Here is a 24,273-nt window from a genome sequence, read left to right on the forward strand (position 1 = left end):
TCAACTATCCTTCCTTCATTCCCAAATCCAATTATCCAATCTTTCATCCATCTATCCACAAATCTATCATTTTTTTATCCATCGCTCTATATATCCAACCACAAGCACATAACCATAAGTCTATCTAAATATTTATCTATCAATCAAATCAGCATAAAGTAGGTGTCTGGGGACTCAACGACTCTACCGTAGGAGCCTATTAGAAACAGAAGCCCCATTCACACAGCCGGTTCAAGGTGGGAATATTGCACCTTCTTTGCATCTTGGCATTCTGTATAAAAGGAATGGAACTGAGGGTCAATGTCAATTCGCCAATTAAAGACAATGACTCCTTTTTAAAAAAAATAATTACTTAAAAATGTGTCGTATTTGAAATCATGGCTGGTGCTACTTGTAGTTAAATTGAGAGAATCTTTCACTAGATACATCAGAGTCTAAAGAACTCCAAATATGATTATAATGTGCAGTAATACCATCTTAAATTGCATAAGCATATACTCTTTTTATCATTTTACTTTTAGATTACACATCCATTAGTTCTTAAAAGAAAATAGTAAACAGCAGTACACTGATTCAGATCTGATGCTTCTGGCTGTGTCAATAGTCGTTACTGTCATAACAGTTAATATTCAAAAATAAATATACTTGGATATAGAAACCTGCCTTTAAAACAACAGCCTCTGATGCCAGTAACTGACTCCTGTAACACTGTCTCGCTTGTTTTTGATCAGGTTAAGTAACAGGCTGCCTCTTGAGTGTTTGATCAGGTGGGCAGCTGGAGAATGGAGACTGCCAAGGCTCTGACACATTCATACAAAGATTAAGATGCTTCTGATATGCTGTGCCAGGATGAACAGTGGGCACTATTCAGCCTGGTGGAAAACAGCAGTGCACGCCAACATTCGAGAGATGCATCCCAAATGGCTATGTGGCAGTACATGAGGTAGGGGGTTGTGGAGAGAATTACTGAATAAGAATAAATGTCAAAAACCTGCATTAGCTTGCAAAAAAAAAAAAGAGAATGAATTCAATCATATAGTGGACCGTTTAACTGCTACAGTTTGTTCCGTTTTAGATGTTTTGGCCTGATTTTTTTTGGTGAGAAAAATGGCAAGAGTGGGAGAAAAGCAGCATAGGTGAAAGAGAGGCGTTTTGTGTGAGCATTGTAAAGGGAGTGTGGGTGAGCTGTAAAAAGACATGCAAGAAAATAAAAGATGGCAAGGTAAGACAAAGAGTTGGAGAAATGCACAGAGGAATAAGGTACTTTCCAAAGATCCATGAACAAGGCCAGAGGCAGAATAGCATTATAATGTGTAATGTTATAATAACAGTACAATAGCAGTAAAATTATTGGGATGAGGTGGTTACTTAACTCATTAAATGCAAAAAAAATTATCATGTACAGAATTTAGAGCATGGGTTTCTAAGAATCAGTGCCCATTCGTATAGTCATAAGATCTATCAATGAACAGCTGCACACATAGCTGTGAAGCATAACATGGGGGAAGTGTGTGTGTGCGCGCGCGTGTGTGTGTGTTTGGGGAGAGCGAAAGAGATTAAAGGTGAAGCATGAACTCAAACAAAAGGCTTTCATTTCCAGTCAGATAGAATGGTGGTAATCTGATGTCACTGATCTCTGATGTCACTTCAGAGATGTAATGCAAAAAAGGGTTTATTTATAATATAAGCACTGGATCCAGTATATCCTCTGTTCTTTAATTTTTCTGGACCAGAAATTAACTCCATTTACAGATGCTGTTCTGCCTGCCATTGTGTAACTAGTTTAGAGCGCACCACCTGTTGGATTATAGAGAAACTGCAACATTTTACCATCTTAAATGCAAACATATACAAACTTAAAATTTATTTTTAACTATCACTTTTTGAGGTCAGTGTGACAATACATAAATTGCCACAAAAAAGAATCGCAATACATCACAGCATTGATTGTTCCTCATTATCTAATGTTGATCTGTACCCAAGAGCTGTTGCTGCAATCATAAAGACTCTCGTGTTTATCCCAGACCTTCTAGTCACATGCTCATCCTGAACATCCTTTCAACAGTACTGTTTACCTTTACCCATCTACAGCAAGATACTGTAATGATTTATAATCTCACTATCTGGCATCAACCAGATAAGATGTGTTGTCTTTTGACTATGCTTCAAAAGAGAACTCATCAACATATCGGCTGCCACTGGCCACATTACGAATCTCCTGACTTTAGTGAAGACATTAAGGCTGCTATACAAATAAAACTTCACAGTGTGCATACCCTGAAGTTAATCAGATTACAACAGTAGCATCCAGAGCAAGAAGCCAAACCGAATCACAAGACACTCACGCAGTAAGGATAAGAATAGTCCAGGACAAGAACAGTAACACTAATCTCAGAGTCTCAGCCTTCCTCGCTGTATAAAACAGTGAATTAAACAGAACAATATCACTACATCCTATTCCACTCACATGCATGCAAAGCTATCATACATCTTACCGGCCTTATTCTATTTATTTCCTCATTGAAGGAAAACAACCCATTCTCTAAACAGACAAAATCTTGTTTCCTGTTACAAAGAAGTCAGACTCAAGAACTTGTTTCCTTCCTTGATGTAAGCATCAGAAATATGCTCTAAAGTCAAAAAATAAATTATAACTACTGGACTTTTGGGCTACATGATGTTTTTAGATCTACGGCTATGTAATAAACTATATAATTTTTTAAACAGGAAACGTATCGAGTAGTTGTTCACTGTTAATCAGCAGCACCACAAGCACAAAGTAATTCCAAACTACCAAAAGCTAGTTACTTATAAATGACCCACTGGAAATGGTTGTAGATCATAAAATGGCATTATGTAGAAATCACTATCTGGTAATATAAACTAAGCTTTAAAATGATTTAATAATTGCATTAAAGTCTTCTCTCATGGGGTGGAGCTTCCTATTTCTAGTAATAAAAACCACACATGTTGCTTTAACTTTGTGTAAACTAGAAGCTCTTAGCGCTAATAGCAAAAGCATAACCATTAGACAATAATACTCACTCTCACTCATTCTCTATATCGGTTGTCACGTACAGCAGATGCACAGGAGGCCTGTAGACTATTCCAGAGAATACCATACGCTGGGAAATATTTGGATACACCCTGGAGAGGGTGCCAATCCATCAAAGGGGACACAGACACACACAATCACTCAAACACTACGGCTAATTTTGAAACACCAATTAGTCTAATATGCAAGTCTTTGGACTGTGGAGTACCCGAAGAAAACTCACCATGCACAGACCCTAAGCAGAAATCAAATCCTCGACCCTGGAGGTGAGAGGCCACAATGTTAGCCACTACACCACACTGCCTCCAGCAATAATACCGTTGTCCAATAAATCAATTAATGGCTTAATTCTTTTTTTTTTTTAAACAGAAAATAGATTTTTGTATTACAACAGGTCAGCATGCAGCGCTGCCACCTCACACCTTCAGGGTCCTCATCTGATCAGGAGCTTTGCTATTCTACAGGAACATATGAAATATCCTGTCTATATACACAGACTATAACATAGATACACAGACTGAAATATCCTGTGTATATGTATTCTTCCTATATTCACAGACTATAACAAATAATAATGTCAACTTTTTTATAACTCTTATTTAACGTCTCAAGCCAAATGTCGCTCTTAAAAGCAGAGAAATGAGGCAACAATCAAACAAAAAATATTTCATTTTCTTTAATACAGCTGCTCTGCTGTTATCCTTTATCTTTTGCATATTTGTTTTCTTTCTAAAAGAGGCACGCTATCAGCAACATCAGCAAATATTTTAACTTCCAAAACATGATGCACATGCAAATTAAAAAAAAAAAACAACCTGTGTGGAATTCTGCCTTGTGTTGTGGATGATGGCTATCTGTCCCCAAGTGTACACTAAAGCTCCTATTTCAACTACTATTTTAACACCTCATACGTTCTAGCCCACACATGAAGCTCTTTTTCTGGACTAAAGGGCATGCTCCTGTACAGTACGTCATCCCAAACAACAGGGCTTCACAACATGACACAATCAGTGTAACTAGATACATTTCATGTCCATGGACCCCAAGCTACTTGCTTTCACTAAATCAGTCTTTAAATTATAAGAAAAAGATAAAAAGAGGCATTATGATCCACAGACAAAGGACTCCGGCTGAAAATGAGAACTTGCTGAGAGCTACTACAACCCCGGCAGCAGCAGGATCGATGGGGCTGGAAGCTGACGCAGCTTAGGCATGCACAGGGGAAACGCGGTTACGCTAAAGAAGCTAATAAATCTAATGGAACCATTTAGTGATAATGCGTGACATGAAGGCATCGGGATGAAGGCATCAATCTTGCATGTACTGACAGATGACTGAGCGCTAGAACACACTGACCTGCAGCTCCGCTGTTGGAAAGTGAACTATTAGGTAATAGAGGGGTTTTGAAAGAAAAACATAGAACACATTTTTTATTAAGGGGCTGATGTGTAATCTGATCGTGTTATCTGTGGAATGGAAGAATAATAAACCCTGGTGCAATCAGTTAGGGAAAAAAGCAACACTGTAGGAAAATACATTACTACATCTGCAAATCATTAGATACAAATTATGATTAATGCCCAATTCCAACCAACATGCTAATGAATCATGTCACATCTCTATCGGCGTCATTAATCAATATTTGTGTGTAAATGTTTTTATAAGCCACATCAAACTCCTCCTGTTATACCACTATTTATTTTGTCCTAATTAAATAACTTGTTTTTATTAGTTTTTATTCATTCTTTAGACATCAATATTAAAAAATGAACTTGATTCGTGTTCACTTTAGTTTACTAAAATAAATAATTGATGACCATGTAATCTATACATCAAATTTCAGTAACTCATGCTTATTACAAGACATTAAGATGATCAGACTTAGCCTTCATTTTCTTCATTTAGTCGCTTATCCTAGTGTCATTACAGCTGATCATTTAATCTGTAAGATCTGACATGAAGAAGTAAATACAGTAACTGATGTAAAGCAAGGATGTCTTCAAAAAAATGTTTCTAAATTCAACAAAATACTATAAAAAGCAGTAAACAGTAATTAATTTTTAAAAAGTTAATAATAGATGTGACGACCCTTTACTTAAAATATATTCTCAGGTAGAATTTGTGCAGATTGATAAGAAAATTTGCTGCTTAGTTTTTACTAAACATCCTGAAGAACCTGGCACAGTCATTGTGAGTTTTTTTTTTTTATATTAAAATGATATATATATATATATATATATATATATATATATATATATATATATATATATATAGAGAGAGAGAGAGAGAGAGAGAGAGATAGATAGATAGATAGATAGATAGATAGATGTACACTCATACTACAGGCAACTTCGGAAGGCCAATTTGCTTAATCTGCATGTCTTTGGACTGTGGAAGAAAAACGGAGCACCTGCAGGAAACCCACCATGCACAGGGAAAATATAGAAACTCAGATCTGAGGTGGGACTTCGACAAGTACTAATAACTAGACCACTGTGCCGCAATATTGTTAAATCCTAGTTACACATAAACATAAACAAACCCAGGACTTGTTGTAGGTACAGATTTTTTTTAGACCTAGAAGATCTTTACAAGCCCCACATGATTTTTTAATTAATGAATAAATATATTCATACCCACTTTGATTACTGAGGCCCATTGTTTAAAAATTAAATACAGATGATTCCCCAAATTCAGTCGAGTATGCCTACAATATAGAGAACAATTTTGAAAAAAATTCAGTTAAACAAATGAAGCGAGAACGCATTCAGACAGGCCATCAGACTCATGATCCATAACCTGAGAAGTACCAGGTTGAGAGGAGCTCCTCTTCAACCTTATCTGTAAAAACACTCTCTAATCATCATCTCTCGAGATACAGTTCGACAAACCAAAAGATGAACAAATAGTACATCCAAAGTGTTGCAAAAGTCTTTTGAAACTCTCTCATCTCCCAACACCACCCCTCCTCTTGAGAGTCTGTGGTGAGGAAATCATTTAGGCTGGTGTTAAAGAAAAACACTTTAGCTGTTTGGTCCAGTTTCACTGCATAGCACAATTTAATTACACAGCCGATTAGTAAGGACCACAGCGAGACCAGGAATGGGTAGTTCAGTATACATCCTACTGTAAGAAAAACGACTCTCAAATGTACAGTAACACAGAGCTGCAATGTTTTCTGAAGTTGGATTTTATGACAGCTCCATATTTCATCATGTTTGCCTCTTGTGCTATAACCTGACCTGGTTAAAGCGATAATAAATTGACTTTGGAGGAAACTTTGATGAGGCAGGAAACTTATGAGACCTTGAGGCAGCATGTGAATTTTAAACTGCTGTGAAATTCGTTGGCTTTTTCTTACAAAAAGGAGTTTCTGCCCTACATAAGGGATAATGGTTAGAGCTTGGTGCTTGTCTGTTTGTTGATCTGATTGTGCCAGGTTTGGGCCAAAAGCCAAAAGTTGGAGCTATGTGGTCTTTAAAAACCCTGGCTCCTGGGTGGTGTTTTTCAAAGGAAGCTTGGCTTGAGTAGGCGCATTTGGTTGGTTCCTGAGCACAGGCTGTCCTTTCAGTGCGCGCTCTGACCACGCCAGTGCTCTGGCCAGAGGCAAAGAAGGCTAAGAAGGGGCGTGGGTGATGGCGCACAATGGTTCCTTTCTCCAGCAGCCCATGCCTGACACTCCTCCAAACAAGCAAGAAGTGCCAGGAGCTTACAGCAAGTCGATTCAGTCACAAAGAGGCAGTCACATGGGCATCGCAACGCAGTAAACATGCGTCCAACAGAGTAGAGCTAAACCCAAACAAACAAGCTGGTAATTAATATACTATTTCCATGGATGAGCAGATGAAGAAGACTTGCCTTTTCAACTGCTGGAAGCAAAGTAACCATAAAGCCTGATTAAATCTTGTTAAAGATAAACGCTTGACCAAATGACCTCTGCATGTCCATAATGACCTTTACACTTAAGATTCTTACAAACAGTTAGGCTTCCTGAAGTGTCCCATTGAATAGTTAATGCTTGGTGTCTCACAGTGACCACCTTATGGAGCAATTCACCACTGTGTTTCAAAGCAGGCTGTGATTCATGTGACAATTTTAACTCACAAAAGATACTTAATCCTTTGCCTCTGCTCAACACTTAGCATAACAACAGTAATAATGCACTTATCTGGAGCAAACAGATACTCCATAAATCTATAAGAGGTCCAGCCTCCTCATGCCCTTTCAGAGTTCATCTTCACAGCAGATAACAGTGCAGGCTGGTGTCAAAAGATCACTAATTACTTTCCTAACATTAAGGTCTTTGTTGAACATTTTTAGGTTGTCATCTTAAAATCACAGCTTTGCAAGGGTAAGTGTTGATGCTTACAGACATAATGAGGCAACGTAGGCTGTGTGTTAAAATAGGGCTCAAGAGCTATGAGATTTGTGGAACTGGACACACTTTGTAAATATTCATAGCAAACATTTTGTGTATACTTATAAAACAACCCCTGTATCTTAGAAGCAGTGGTCAGTGACACATCATGGGGGGAAAAAAATCAGAAAACTTTACTTTGGAGCAAAACAGAGCTGAAGCCACTACAAAAAAATATTTCATGAAGCAGTTCTCAGTAAATCTACAAAATAAGATTTATTTACGACATATTGACAATAGGTACAAGGTGCCAAAGTGAATGGTGACAGGATGTGGACCCAGCTGCTGGGTTTCCTGTTAGGGGAAAACTATGGAAATGCTGTGGACTTCCTGATTTGTGAAAACTCTCAAAAAAACAAACTGTAACCAACATGAGAAAGGAAACACCAATAACTAACAGCTGCAGGCGTGCAGCATAAAGCATGTACCAGTAAAGGACGATCATTAATGCGACTTTAATAGCGACAATCAACAATCCTTAACGTTATTCCATAGCTAATAATAATAATGCTAATAAAACAGAACAGTAGCAATGGACCAACAATGCATTCGTGCATCATGTATATGAGCTGTAAGGAATGACATCAGCTAGGAATGACGCTTTTTCCCTCACAAACACTTCCTGTTCCACTCAACCAAATGAGCGTGGTAGGAATTGTGGCATTCCAGGAACAAAAGGCTGTTTACACCAAGGAGACATTCTCTGGGAGAGTGTAGTAGTAAAAGCAGTAAAGAAGGAAGACATGTTTAAACTTGGATCAGCTGGGACAGTAATGCAAACTCATCTTACTTCATCCTGTAAATAGCATCTTTTAATCTCTAAAGAACAATCTGACAGATTTGAGAAGTCCTGGGTCTGGGGTGTAATGCTGTATGACACTCCTTTAGTCATTTTTTAGGATTCCAGTTAAACTATGAGCAATACATTTTTACGGGGTTTCAGTGGGCTTTACACAACAACAAGTCCATACAAAGAGATGTTGAACGTAGACTCAAAATAAAAAAAATCAAATGACTTTTTGTTAATTCCTTTTACAATAAAATTGAGGGGAAAAAAACATGAACTGCTATCTATAATCAGAACCATGACGCGGTCCTTTACACCATCCGTACACACCAGTGTGAACGTTCTGCATGTCAATGCTGACATCCTGAAGTTTTTTCTCTAATTTGGGAAAGACAGATCTGTTGTGAGACAGATGTAAGGTCATGGAGTGTGTGTGTGTGTGTGTGTGTGTGTGTGTGTGTGTATGTGTGTGTGTGTGTGTGTGTGTGTGTGTGTGTGTTTGCATGGCCACCTGGCTGCTTGGTGCTCCCCTACAGCCTATTCTCCACACCAGAGTGTTGTAAAGAGTGATCTCAGCATGGGCTGTGAAAAAAAAGGTGGGCGGACAATAGTGTTCCCCTCACCCCAAATCTCTGTGAGGCAAACAGATACTGAAGTTTGCTCACGTACTGTACAAGAACAAGTGAATTATATTGACAAGAAACTATCCGTTCTGCTTCAGATCAGCAAATGTTTAAAAGTTATTTGTTGTGCTTTGCCATAAAGCCTTTCCGTGCCAAATTTGGTCATTGATATGTTTGGAAATAAAGTATTTGTGTGTATCCATCCATGAATCTAGAAACCTCTATAGTCCAACTATTCAATTCAATTTTATTTGTATAGCGCTTTTAACAATTGTCATTGTCACAAAGCAGCCTTACACAATCAAAAGAATTATTTAAGTCTGTATGGAATGTGAATGTGTATGAATCAAAATGGTCAGATAGTCCCGGATGAGCAAGTGGCAAGGAAAAACTCTCTAAAATTGCTATAGGAAGAAACTTTGAGAGGAACTGGACTCAACAGGCAACCCATCCTCATTTGGGTGACTAGGGACTGTGGACGGCAGTGATTATTACCATTCTATTCATTCCCATTTTCACGACCGTGGTAGGACCTCCGCTCAACATTCACACGCTACAGGGAAATTAAAAACGCCAGTTCGCCTAATCTGCATGTCTTTGGACTGTTGGAGGAAACCGGAGAACCAGGAGGAAACCCATAAAGCATGGGAAGAACATGAAAACCCCATGCATGCAGACTCAGAGACAGGAATCGAACCTGGACACTGCTAACCACTACGCCACCATGCCACAATTTTTATTTATTATCAAACAAAATCATGTCTGCATTCTGTCTCTTGTCAAACAAATTATGATGATCAATAGTCATTTCTCAAACGTGTCCACTTAAACACACTTCTGGTGAAGCTTCAATTCATGCCATGTCAAAATAAAACCATACACTAGTCAGGATCACTTTCCCACAGTCATAGAGGAAAGAAAAGAAAAAAGCTCCACTACAAAACTTCACCACATCAGACATCCAGTACAGCAAACAGCTCTCACACCCAGTGATTTGAGATCAAAAATGTGACATGTGTGTAATAACACACTCAGGCTTTGCACCAGGTCACACACTGATTAGGCACACAAGTCAGTGTCTTTACCTGTAAACTCAGGGCAATCTGGCGGATGTACAGCATGTTCAGGTCCTCCAAAATGCGCAGTTTCTCCTCCATGTCCACTCTCTCTATCGGCATTATTCAAACACACAATCAGCTCGAGACTTTCTAGCCTTCCTCCTCCTCCTCTTCCTCCTTCTTAGCGGTGTTGTAACACTGAACTCAGAGCCATGCTTAGTGTTGCTCATTCAGTGAATCACTTCGGAAAATACCCGATATGAATAAAATATATTTGTTCGAAAAAAAAAAAGAAAAAAAATCACGCGTGCATCCAAAAATACGAAATACGGGTTTCTACGTAAAAAAAAAAAAAACTTTTAGTCGCGCAAACTTTTTTTTTTTTTGAGCGTGTTTTACATTTAAAGTCCAATCTAGAGCGCGCGCGAGGCTTTTCTATCACATACACACACCCACACACACTGTCACACTCTCGGAACTGGTGCAAATGCTGAGCAGAGACATCGAGTCGCTTTTCCTCTTGCTCTGTACTCTGTAAAAGCTCTTCTTTCTGTGTGCCTACTACACGCGCACCATAAAACTAGTCGCCTCTGCTCCGCTCCGCTCAGGGTGCGCGAGCGCGCGCGTGCTCGCTCGATACATAGCACGAGCCCGCCTCTCATTCACTCACACATACTCACGCGCACAAGTTGACTGTGATGCATGTACACGCACAAGACCACCACACACCCCAGATAACAAGCAACAAACTCCAGACTATTAGGTTTTTATTATTATTTTACACATTTGTGGGTTAACAGTCTACACACACCAACATGGATTTTCTTTTTAGAAACAAATGACATCCAAAACATACAACTGTCGACTCTATGACTCTGACAACTAGTGTTGAGGACCCCTAATTGTTTGTGATGTACACTATATGTACAGAAGTATTAGACCAAATCTGAAATGACAGTGTCCAAATACATATGGACTTGGTCCCCACTTTTGCAGCTATAACAGCTTCCACTTTGGCTGTCCACGAGATTTTTGAGTGTTTCTGTGAGAATTCGTGTCCATTCATTCTGTAAGGCATTTATGAGGTTTATTTTGGACGATAAGTACAGGACTGGCTTGCAATTTGCGTTCCCTGTTCATCCCAAAGGTGCTAGATGGGGTTGAGGTTAGGGCTTTATGCGAGCCAGTTGAGTTCTTCCACAGAAAACTCATCAAACCATATCTTTATAGTCCTTGCTTTGTGCACTTGGGTACAGGCATGTTGGAATAGACAAGAGCCTTCCCCAAACTGTTGCAACAAAGGTCGAACATAGCATTGTCCAAGACGGTGTGGTATGCTGAAGCATTAAGATTGCCCTACATTGGGGATAAGGGGCCTGAATAAAACAACTTCAATAATTAACAGGTTTAAACAAATACTTTAGTCCTTATAGTGTATATTCAGGGATTTTTTTTTTTTAGATCACATAATAGTGGTGGTAATTACTATTTATACTACAGTTATAACTGGTGGAACAGTGTTTAGCAGCACTATTGCCCTGCACCTCTAGGGTTCGGCATTCGAATCTTACCTCTATTCTGTGTGTATGGAGTTTACATGGTTTCCCCACACTTTGTGGGATTCCTCCAGGTACTCCGAGACTTGAGACTAAAACTACTTGATATTACAACTAGAATGAAGGTAGCTATAGTTATTATTTACCATAGCATATTTGTCAACATAGCATAATTTCTTTCAAAACAAATAAAGCAAAGAACTAAAATCAAAGAATCTAAAAGCAAAGAACTAAACTTAAGTCAAAATAATGCCAATATTAACTGCAATTAACTGAAAGGTCTGGTAATATGATGGACAGCGTTTTTACATTTGGGTAAGCGGGAAACTATAATGTGTCAAAAATATAACATTATACATATTTGTTTTTAATACTTTAATTTTTGCTTGCGTCTATGTGCTAATTAGTTTAGTTTCAGAGCACATGCTCTAGAATCAAGATTGATAAAGTTGCTTCTGTGATTTGTCCATTTTTTTTTTTAACAGTTTTGGGAATCACACCATATAATAATAATACAGTATTATAATAATAATATAATTTATTATAACTGTTACTCCTAATTTGTCTGTCTTTTATTTTTTAAATCCAAGGCTCAACTACTCATAAACAGACACTAGAAATAAAGTCACCATTAATTTACTGAGAATTTTAGTAAAAAATTAGTAAAAAATTTTAGTAAAAAATTAGTAAAAAATTAACAGATTGTGTAAGCGGAATGTACAAAAAAATAAAAAGAATACAAACAGGCAATGTATTACTGCTGATCAAATACTACAGTATGTGTAATATTTGAAAGAGTGAATAATGTTACTAAGATATAGTATATACAGCAGGGATGTGCAGATTTTTTGGCATCTAACACAGACTGATGATACAAAAAAAGTACTTGGTGAATCTGCGATGGTTCGAACCCTGCGCTTTAGCTTCAGGTTTTTTTTTGTTGTCCCCATACCAACCCCAAAACCAGGCTAATAATGTAAAATTCTCCATAAGCTAAGAGGAAACCCTGCTGATGCACTAACGGCTCTGCACAGCCCAAGCTGTAAAACCAGAGGAGACAAAGACACCATCTGTCTCACCCAGACAACATGACAGTGCCAGGTCTAGCAGTAGTCATTCAGTGCTGCACCATATGTCATTTTGTTAAAAATATTCACAATATTAGCTTTTCCAGTACTATTGAACAGAAACGCAGAAACCATAGGCAAATACGTAATTTAACAAACTATACACTTTGACCAATCATCTTTCAGATAGCTGTTTTTTGTTGTCATTGTGGCTATCTCAGTGTAGGCCAATACATAATGATGTCCCACCAGGTATATCGTTATCACAAGATCTTCCAATATGGCACTGTATTAATTAATGACCAATCTGTTCAAAAGATGGATGTGTTTAGGATTTTAAATGATAGATTTTACCATGAATTATCCCAAAGTAGTGAAACAAAACAGTCCAACAGATTATTAATGTGTAATAGAAATCAAATATCACAAGCATTTTTGGTTAAAACAAGCAGACACAACACAATGAATGTATCAATATTTAATTTCTTATAATTTATTAAAAGCAAGCATAATTCAGTCAAGTTTTTTGGAGTTCAATCCAAGTGCATGAGCCCAGAGGTTTTCAATCTGTTCCTCAGAGACCCCAAGCCTGCCCACGTTTTATTACATTCCAGCTCTAAACACATTTCAGCGAGCTGATAATGGCTGTAGAACTAAAGAGCACACACAGATGTGTTACAAAGCCATGGGTTTTGAATACAACACAACACGAAAAATCTATAAACCATCATCTGAAAGTAACATTCTACCCATTGGCAGCACAAAATGATGGGTGGAAGTTATTATTTTAACAGATGTTTGGGGGAAACTGTGTTTCCTTACATTGACAATTAGTTTGGTAGCACATCCCAGCACTGGTTTATATGGTTTCAGCATTTCTGATAAAATTCCTGTATAAACTGATGTTTGTTCGATTGTTTCAGTGTTGAAACTAAGGAACTCCAGCTCATGCGTTTTTGCCACACCAGATTATGCAATACACCATGCTGAGAACCCCAATGGGAGATTTATTATTCTCTAGGATGCTTTGGGAGATAGAAAGAAAAACAGCCCAGCAAAGAACCACCCCAGGAGAGTGGTATTTTCTATTTGTGAAAGCAGACACGGGGTCTCGACTGCTGTGTTCATCATTGAAACCCGATCAACCACCTGGGACATCGAATTATGTTAGGCATTCCTCTTCTGCAAAGACATGCACAGAGGTTATAATGTTACAGGACCAGAGGCTTTGCGATGCACAATAGAAATGATTCCATTAAAAATGAAATGAAAAAGTATCTAATAATTCTATTATCCAGTTAGCTAAACAATTACCAGCTTTTTTGTTGGTATATTTGCAATACAATACCATCTAATATGTGAACATGGCATACCATTAGGACTAAATACCAATTTAGACTGGCTCCGAAATAACCCTTGTGACTGCGATGCAAAACAGCTATTATCCAAATTGAAGGGTGTGTGAGCGGGCTTCCCCTTGCTATGCGGCTTTCCGTAGCTTAGTCTGCAACCTTCAGGACAAATTAGCTGCTTAGAGTCACTGTGTTGTCTTGTCCAGCTGCCAGCATGGTGGTATCCTGGCAGTTACCAAACATGACACACACTTGAAGAATATCCTTGTTGTGAATCAGAGCTTTCGGGTGACTGCCAAGTTCTGAGCTCATTTCCACTACCGATATGCTAATCCGTTCGTGCTAGTCACGTTGCATAACAGGATAGCAGTGCGTTTAAGTCGGATGGCACGGTACAGCCAGGGATCAGCATGAGAACTTGATGTTTTACTTGTCGATCTGCTTTAGGGAGCATTAGCAGTGCTTGGCAGGCCATTGTTCCAGAGCGGATGTCGGGTACCTTATATAGGGGGAGACATTTCCTTTCCCTAATCAGGGAAAAGTATAGGAGGCTGATTAAAGTCATAGTTGCTTAGGTGGCATGCTGAAGGAATTTTTTAGGGTGGGGTAGAAAAATGCCATACAGTACTTGACGAGAAATGCAAACAGTAATAGTTCAAATACATTGTTTCATTTATAAATGCTACAAGTTGTAAGTTGAGTAAATCACAGACAAAAGATAAAGGATGATTTAAAAGATAAAAATGTGTTGAGTAGTGTTGTGTACTCCTGGGACCGCTGCTCATTTAGTACACATCTGCAGAGCAAACAGATGGGCCGTGGCCTCAGCAAGGCCCCTAACCACTACAAAGGTCCTCTGCTGTGACACACCCCCGTCTGTAAACCGAGTCCCGGCCACAAGACAGAGAAATGCTTGGATAGATACATCCAGCACACACACACTTCAAAAGTTTCGAGATATAATTTAAGTTCTCTCTAAAGAGAGAGAGAGAAAGAGAGAGAGAGAGGGATATCATTTGAGCACAAGAGACACCCGTTTCATCTTATGACGTCGGCGCTTAGTCCTGCAGGCACGAGGATCAAAACAGTGTCGAAATTCAGCCACATGATGAGTCAAAATCCATCAGTGATGAGTGATGATAAAGGGTTAGCAGATGTCTAAAGGTTACACCGGCTTACATTTCGTGAAACCCTTGTACTTGTACAGTACACCATGACCTCAGCATGACCTTGATGCTAATTCAATCCAGTTCATTTAAAAACAAAAAAAATAAAAAAAGGATATACTGTATAAGAAGTTTAATCTTTAAGCTACTTGATCTCCCCACGTGGCTCATAAGAACATCTTGGATAACCTGCTACTTCCACACCCCTTATCTGTCTCTCTTGTTTCCTTTGGAGTCTCTCCGGCACCTAGTCAGCTGCAGCGCATGTGATCTGGCCCTGACGCCGAGTCCTCAACTGCCTTCTCTCAACTTTAATGTTTAAAGTGGCTTGCCAGGATACAGTACTTCCAAAGCATTTAAGATACTTTACATCCTTTTGGCATGTATTTGACATTTATCCAGATACATGGAATAGATACAGACAAGGGACACTTATGCAAACATTTATTTTATATATATACACACATAGAAGCAGAAACTCAACGTTATCGTAATAGGGTTAGTTCAGGACATTTAGAGAAACACACTGACGTACAGAAATACACTTTACTACAGAGTTCATTCACTGATTTCATATGCATTTTGTATGAGAATCTAATTGAAATGAAGTTCATTTTCGCTCTTAATGATTATGGCCGCAGAGACGATGCACTTAGAATCAGTAATAAATTTTACAAAAGTATTTTCATCTTCTTATCTTTGAGGAACCTATATTTACAGATTACACCGATAGACTGTGCAATACCTCCCCCATGTGGACATCTTAATTAGGCATGTGGGTATTGTTCTTGCACACACAGCGAGATCAAAACCACAACAAAGCACATTAAGAGAGAAATAAATCACTGGGTGCCGGTGCTTTAATGGTTCTGCTTTAGTCATGTTTCCTTTCCTGTATTGGGGTATAAAACAGCTGGAAGAAAGCAAGAACACACGCACACACACATGCACGCACGCACACACACACACTCACAAGCATGTAGACAGACACTCACATGATCAGGCATGATATACGAAAATAATCACATCATATGATTTCACTCACAAACTTATTAATTTATACCACAGCATTATATTTATTTCCAGCCTATTTATTTATCTGTTAAGAAAATGTTAGGAACATTTAGAGTCAAATTTGTTGTTTTGAAACAATTGTAAAACAATTTACATCCTATTATCACTTAGAAATATAGAGAGTCTCGTCAGAGATTGATTGTTTCCTGCTTCTATAAGCTTTACACAGTCAGCATTTGACCAGTCTCTCTTTGTTTCTCTCTTAAAGTTAATATGACAAAAAAAAGCTGCTCACGCATTTATAGCGCTTATCTTGTTTAGGGTCGCAGGGGGTCCTGAGGCCTATCCCATGGACCACAAGTGGTGTACACCCCAGACCGGGCGCCATTCCAGTGCTAAGCACAAGTACACACACGCTTACACACTCTATGGTTGATTTGAAAACGCCAATCAAATTATAACGAATGTCTCCACACACACAGACTGGAGCCAAGACTCACCAAACAAGGTGCGAGGCTACAGTGAATCAACTAAGCCACCTTGTTGTAAGAAAGCAAAAAATAATAATAATAGTAATTAAATAAATGCATACATACATACATAGATAAAAACCCTCAAGGTCCCGTATATAGACTTTCCTGTGGTGGAGAATGAAAGGAAGGAAGCGCTTTATTCTTGACTGGTACTAAACCTTGGCACTAGAGTTTCTTCTATAAACGTTACACGAATGCTTTATCAGATCAACAATTGTTATATAATACATTTCTGTATTTATGTTTAGTTTCAGATTATGTGAATAACAATAAATTATTTCAACAAATGCATGGATGTACAGTATACAGTACAGTAACTGTGATTTGTATTGCAGTTGAATTTAATGTTTGAGAAAATAAATAAACTAATTAATTCTTTCCCTCACCAGTCTGTTTGATAAGAGCAGAACTAATTTCGAATGAAGAAAACAGATAACATCATAGTATTTTCCCATGCACAGAAAAGATGTGGGTTGTGCTAAAATGCATCGTTTGAGCTCTAAACACTTAGACAAGCGTAGAGAGAGTAATGTACACAACTTCAGTCTGAACAGAATGAATCATAAATAAGGCCTTTCATTAAACGCATTCATGCACGGACAGGAACACGATATGATTTCACAAAGTCAACACCTGTCCGCATTAGGCAAGCCATGTGACCGACTATGACTCTATGTCTTTCCGGTCTGTTGACATCAGAGCGCTTTCGACGTCAACCAGGTGCAACAGTACAGCTGGATTAAAAAATAAATAAATAAATGTAAAATCACCAGACCAGACGCATCAAGCGTTTGATGAATCAATGAGTCAGGGCAGAACAGTCATTACTGGCTCGTTCTTGCACCATCATAAGTTTGGTTAAAACCTAATCTACCTTAAATATAGACAATTAGGTAATGTTCCTTTAACCTTCCGTTAACTTAGACGGTGTTTACAAACTCAATAAACCTACGAAGGTCAGATTCACTGACATAATCCTACATAAATATTTGAATATGTTTACTATCAAAATATGCATACAATAATATTTGGCCTAATGATCACAGGGTAAACACATTTAATTCAAGTGACCAGTCAAACAGGCGAATAAACACTGAATCACTCAATAATGAACAAACTGTAATCAAATAAAATATAACGCTTTACAAACACCATTGCGAGAAACACTGATCTATACAATAGAGGTTCACTAAGAAGGCAACGTATTACAATAATCCTTATTTAAATGCACTTAATCAGGGGAGGTCTAGGAAATAAAGCTGTAAACTAATGAACAAAGTCTTTGTAGCAAGAGAGAGAGAGAGAGAGAGAGAGAGAGAGAGAGTTTGCACAAGTGTGATGTAATGACACTGGCTCAAAGCCCAGAGGCTATACGCTTCTCTAAAAAAGATCAAGGAGTCCATTCAATTCAGGCTACTCTAAAAAACACACAGAGAACCACTCTATTAAAATCCTGTTCCTTCTTCGGTGGGTTTTATATTTAATAAATGAAATAAATAATAATTTAAAAAACAATGAACGTTTTTCCAAGACACAAGTCAAAACTATGTATAAAGTTACTGATGTATTCTCATTATGACGTTTCTAGTGACGGATTTGTGTTCTTTTTTTTTTTTTTTTGTTCTAAGAATCAACTCTAAAGCAGGATACCAAACAAGTAAGAACCTGCTACCCCGTTCACAGTCAACATGTAAAGAGGATCAATAGTAAAACTAGCAAGGGTCAAGTCAAAGCGGTATTTCACAAGTCTGAGTCTAAGACTAGGACAAAAGAATGCATTTCCTGTTCAGGAAACCCCACAATAGATCTCTGGAAAGCCTGGGATTTGAACTGACATTCCAGAGATTTGTATAATAGTAATTATCTATGTAAAATGCTAAACTGCCTCTTATAGCTTTAAATGTTAAACATCTTTAATATGCATGAATATAACTTCTGAAAATGCCGTAAAGTCCTCCTGTCTCTCAATTAAAAAATACAAAATAGAACCTGGTGCTGTAAAGACATTTTGCTGGCCTGGTCTGGGTTTATTAAAATTTCCTAACAAAGAGTCACCGTAAATTATTGATGTTAATGATTAATCATTAGTCGATCAACCGAGATTAAGAAATTAACTGTTTAAAAAAATTATAAAACTTATTTGTTTTGCATCATGTTCCTCCATAGCTCACATGTCTATTTCCTGGCCCACCATAAGAGGGAGAATTTGCCATTCAGGCGATAAACATTTTCAGCGGTCTGACTTTTTTTTTTTTTATTTAGATAGAGAGATGAGTAGAAGTATTTTAAACAAGCTTTTTAATTATAATTATTATTATTATTATTGGGCTTTGTAATTTGTCTTGTGTAACTAATGTGTTGGCATTATGTAAATAAAATTTAAATTGAGAACAAAATGTGTATCTTATTAATACTAATTATTAATGATTAATTAATTATGGCATCAGTAGCTCAGTGGTTTGTTTCCCAGGCAATGCCCAAACATTGGGGATGTGAATGCAATGCCAGCCTGGATAAAATTTGAGGATTGCATCTAGGTGGTCATCCGGGGTAAAAAAAAAAAAAAAAAACTGTGGCAAGCTGTTGTGCAAATCGGATGGCCTCTGTGGAAACCCCATAGACAACAATAATGATTAATAATCAATTAATCATTAATGTGTTCAGTAATCAGATTTAAAAAAAAAAGCAACTCTGCTGTAAATCAATACAAAGTTCTTCCAATTCGTCCAAAAAAAGTTGGATTTTGGTATATATTTTTATCATCAACGTTATTTTAGTCAGATCCCCAGGTAGGTAATGGCTAGTAACCTGATTTACACTTGTTACTGGACGATTTTAGTATCAGGGTCATAATATGCATCATATTTAATGCAACAACAGCCAAATAGTACACATAACAGTACTGTACTTTAGCAAAATTAGCAAATGTACTCCATTATTCTCAAGTAATGTGTAGACCGGCCTGTGACAGGCTCAATGCATCTACAGTAATGAGATAAACTGCGGACGTCTGTGCTTTTATATAATGTACAAACAAAGTTTCCACATTACATTCAAATGAATATTTTTAGTGCAAGGATCACACATGTTTTAGGAAAGCATTTAGATAAATAAAAGTAGTTAAATAGTTAAAAGTTAATAGTAAAAAGTTAAAAACTTCCCCAACACATAGTGTGTGTAAGAAGTTACCCATTCTCTTTAATCAGTGATTATAAAAGAAGCCTGTAGGAGGTGAAGACCATACACATAAGCAAATCAAGTCGACAAACAGCAGGTGTTATTCAGACTCTCAAACAAATTTACCCCCCATGGTTTAAACTCTAGTGACAATCAGAGTCAGCAGCACAGCCTAAAAGGCAGCTTCCAACTTCTCACTTTTTAGAGTCAACCAAATATTGATTCAGGTTAAACCCAGCGGGCTACATGAGGATGGGCGACCAAACAAGCCAAATAACAAACATCCATAAAAGTAGCACTACATTTTCTCACTAGGAAACAAACAAATACGGTTGCTTAGCAACGTGCATAAATAACTGACACACGAGGATTTGAGTCAGTGCCATTTTTAGCATCCCAACTCCATGTAACATATTCCAAAAGAAACGACATGAGGCCAAAGAACACACTAAACATGCTGATTTAGAAAATGTTTCAGTAATTATTTTGTATCATGAAGTCAGGATATTTAACAGTTTGGACAGTGTTTGGTGTGTCCGTGCATGGCAGGTTTGGAAATTCCGTTTGTCAAAGATGACCACGTCATCGTCTTAACAACGGCATGCTTTTGTACAGACAGCAGGTCTGGTTGAATGACACACTAGACAGTAACTGTAACTTGCGAGAATTTGAGGATTGTGTTAAATGGCAACAAAAGAGAAGTTCATTATCAAGTAACCAACAGTTGTAGAATGTTTAACTGGGCAGCTTCCGTACTGTATCTAAACCAGGAAGGTCTGATTCCCTCATCTAATGTGTACTCTTAAAGCAAGTCCAGTCAGTCACACTTTACTGGACATATCACACCAGCAAACCAACAACAATACCAGGACTGTGAAATAGACCATAAAAGAACACATGTTAGATCGGGACACAAGATTAAGCATGTCCCGTTAGGGAAAGAACTCAGAGCACACAAATCACTTCCTGCTTCAGGCAATGGCATGCAAGCAATGGCTGTTTACAGAGACTCCTAAATAATACTTTAGCCACTAATATTAACATAAACAGCTCTGGCAGCTTAGTGGTTACCTCCAGGGTCGGGGGTCAAACCTCATCTCTGAGTATTCCCAATTCCTCCCACAGTCCTAAGATAGGTATAGGTTGACTGGTATTATAAAATTGCAAAAGAAATTTACAAGTGTGTGCGCTTTTGCCCTGCAATGGCTTGGCACACCATTCAGAGTGAACAATGCCTTTGCTCAAAGTTTTCTGGAATAGGCTGCAGGGGTGTCATGACTATACAGGATAAGCAGTATATTTTAGGAATTAAATAACTTCATTTTGATTTTTAATCAGCCAATGATGTGGTAACCGCCCAATGCAACAATTCAAAAACTTTAAGGGTAACATCAAAAAACAGACTAGGGATCTAATATGATCTCATGTGGCTTTGTTGACTCCAGGAGACCTGGTCTGAGTACGTCAAAAGAGGATCTTTCTTCTTGGAGGATACTCTGCTCTGCACATTGTAGGGGCTTCTCAGCTTCCAACTCACATTTGTTTAACAAAACAGCGAATTAACAGCCTTTTCTGAACTACAGCGGGTGTCGGAAAAGGCAAGCAAGGACAAGAGATCCTCCAAGAGGAGAGATGAAAACCATTGGTCTATAGTGTTTACACAGAATGGTGCAAAAAAAAAAATATCCAGTGTCTAAGCAGAACTTGCCTTGTTGATGTTAAAGCTCAGTTGTTGAGAATGAAGAGCCGAAGATTATAGAGATTCAAATAACCACAGAATGATGCACAAAAAAAAATTATTACAGAATGATGCACAAATAAATATATATATATATATATATACCACCAAGCTTTTATATATATATATATATATATGTATATATATATACACAGAATGGTGTATATATATAGAATATATATATATATAGAAGCTTGGTGGTGTAGTGGTTAGCACTGTCGCCGTGCACCTCCAGGGTCCAGGTTCGATTCCCGGCAGTTTCAACACTGTGCATGGAGTTTGCATGTTCTCTTCGTGCTTGGTGGGTTACCTCCGGATACTCCGTTTTTTTTTTCTCTCCGGTTTCCTCCAACAGTCCAAAAAGATGGGGATTAGGCTAATTGCCATTCCCAAATTGCCTATAGTGTGTGTATGTGTGTGTGTGCCCTGTGATACACTGGCACCTAGTCCAGGGTTTACACGGTCTCCTGGGATAGGCTCTAGGCCCCCCGTGACCCTGAATACAGAAGAAAGCAATATAGACAATGATTTTATATATATCAAACATTAAAAAAAGAGCATAAATGAAAAACTGTTGACCTGTTATTATATATATATATATTTCCTTGCTTACATTCTGTTTTTTTCCATAATATGACCATAACTTCCTTTTCATTTGAGCCAGATCAGGACTACACACAGTCTACCAGACAAAGCCCTGAACCATAGATTAGTGAATGTGTGTGTTGGTGTTGCAGAACATATTAATAGCTGCAGAGCTTAACAGATGACTATATTTGCATTGTTTTCTTGTGACACTTTAAACAATGCTTGCAGGTACATGATAACATGTAGTCGTTATAGAAACGAGGAAGTGGGAAGTTGTGGCATCAGATCAGATTTAGGAGATCAGGAGAACCTCTCTATTTATGCTGTTTATTCGGGGCTGAGAGAAAATGACCCATGAATCAATGCAGTTATTTCAAAAGAAGAATGTGCTTCCCCTCCTAAAAAAATACCCACTAAAGCTGTCGGTTTACATTTGGGTTTTGGCATAAAACCATAGATTGGCTTCTCCGAATGACTTTCCCATGAAAAAGACTAGCAAACATTAGTTGCAGTAAAATCTGCAAAGAACCAGCTGCAATTGGCCTCCAGGCAGAATCACACCTATTGGCTGTGCGCTGTTCAGATAAGAAAAGATAAAGCTGTGATTCACATCCTGATGTCCTTGTGTTCTATGGAAATGCGAGGTCAATTCAAATAGCATCTGTGACATTATGATGAATGGCTAACTAATGTTGGATTTATTTACAGCGCTGCAGCAGTACACAGAACAGAAGACACCATCCTTTATTATACAGTAGAACAGGAGGAGTTTTTTAAAAAACTAAATTAATCCCACAATAACCAATCCCACACCTTATTACTTTGCTTGTATCTGCTTGCATTATATCCTAATGACTACTTTGTATTTGGCTCGGTTACCCAAAACATAAACAAATTACTCATTTTAAACCACGATGGCGCTAACCAAGATACAGGAAACAATACCGTAAACATGTTACAGCACTTTTTCATGTAAACACGTTATGCAGTAACTTTTTCGCTCCAATGCAAACCTCGCATACGGTCTAGCTTTCCTTAAAGTCAGATATAAAGGTAAATTTGTTTTTTTTAATACATTTATAGCGTCATCAATTTGTCCCTAATAAGCAAGCCGGAGGCGACAGTGGCAGGGAAACGCTTCTCTCATGAGGAAGAAACCTTAATAGGAACCAGGCTCAAAAGAGAACCTATTCTTATTTCAGTGTTACTGGATAGTGTGGATGTAAATAAATCTCTTCTCTAACTATGTACTAGATGGTATATTGTATAACAGTAGTTGTGTTAACATGGGGCACTTTGTTATGGTTGCTAACTGTTCACTGATGCAGACATGGGTACGAATCTGCTCATGACATTTATAGTCCTAGAACTATAAGAGTAAATGTAGTCATAAGCCTTGACAGCAAAAACTCTTAGTACCAAATGCAATCCAAAGTAATCTCCATGGTTTTTAACTCGGACCATCCTCAGTTATCACATGCACCTAAAGCATAGATTCTTCATTTTCATATATATATGTTTTTAATAACCAAAACTTTTGCCTTTAAATGTGCTTTTAAATAGGGGTAGCTTAGTGGTCAAGGCATTGGACTGCTGACCGGAACGTCCTAGGTTCAAACCCCACAACCAAGCTACCACCATAACCCTCAACTGCAATAGATGTACTGTATAATGAAATAAAATTTATCCAGTCAATCTGGATAAGGGTGTCTGCAAAATGATGTAAATGTAAATATTTTAGGTGGCTATTATTTACTTAATATACACAAGGTATGATGATGGGGGGAAAAAAAACAGCTACATCATGGGCTCTCCTGTTTCAAATCCCCTGATAGAAATTTTACATTTAAAGGTCCCATATATTCCTAAACCTTTAACAAGTCAACTAAGTTCTTTTTTACTTATTGTTGACATTTGGGCATTTGGCAGACGCCCTTATCCAGACCAACTTACATTTTTATCTCATTATACATCTGAGCATTTGAGGGTTAAGGGCCCACAGGGACAACTTGTTGGTTATTGGATTTAAACTTGGGACCTTTCGAACTGTAGTCCAATGCATTAACCATTGGGCTAGCCCTGGTCTCCAGGTCTTAGGCCTTGTTCACACGGGCGTTAAGGTTTTGGATAAACGAACTTGCT

At 37.9% G+C, this 24,273-nt stretch overlaps 1 protein-coding gene across 4 annotated transcripts in view; it reads right to left on the reverse strand.

Moving 5' to 3' along the window:
• rtkna (rhotekin a) overlaps positions 1 to 24,273 on the reverse strand; it is a 67,525-nt gene that overhangs the window by 36,634 nt on the left and 6,618 nt on the right. Inside the window, exon 1 of one of the 4 annotated variants that reach the window (XM_053481182.1) lies at positions 9,968 to 10,502. The exons of the other annotated variants lie outside the window; for them this stretch is intronic. Coding sequence (XP_053337157.1) covers positions 9,968 to 10,060 — 93 coding nt within the window. The 5' untranslated portion in view covers positions 10,061 to 10,502. Of the gene's footprint in view, positions 1 to 9,967; positions 10,503 to 24,273 lie in introns of those variants that run through there. 4 annotated transcript variants of the gene reach the window in all.

This window comes from Clarias gariepinus, chromosome 21 (genome assembly GCF_024256425.1).
Source record: "Clarias gariepinus isolate MV-2021 ecotype Netherlands chromosome 21, CGAR_prim_01v2, whole genome shotgun sequence".
NCBI classification, from domain to species: Eukaryota; Metazoa; Chordata; class Actinopteri; order Siluriformes; family Clariidae; genus Clarias; species Clarias gariepinus.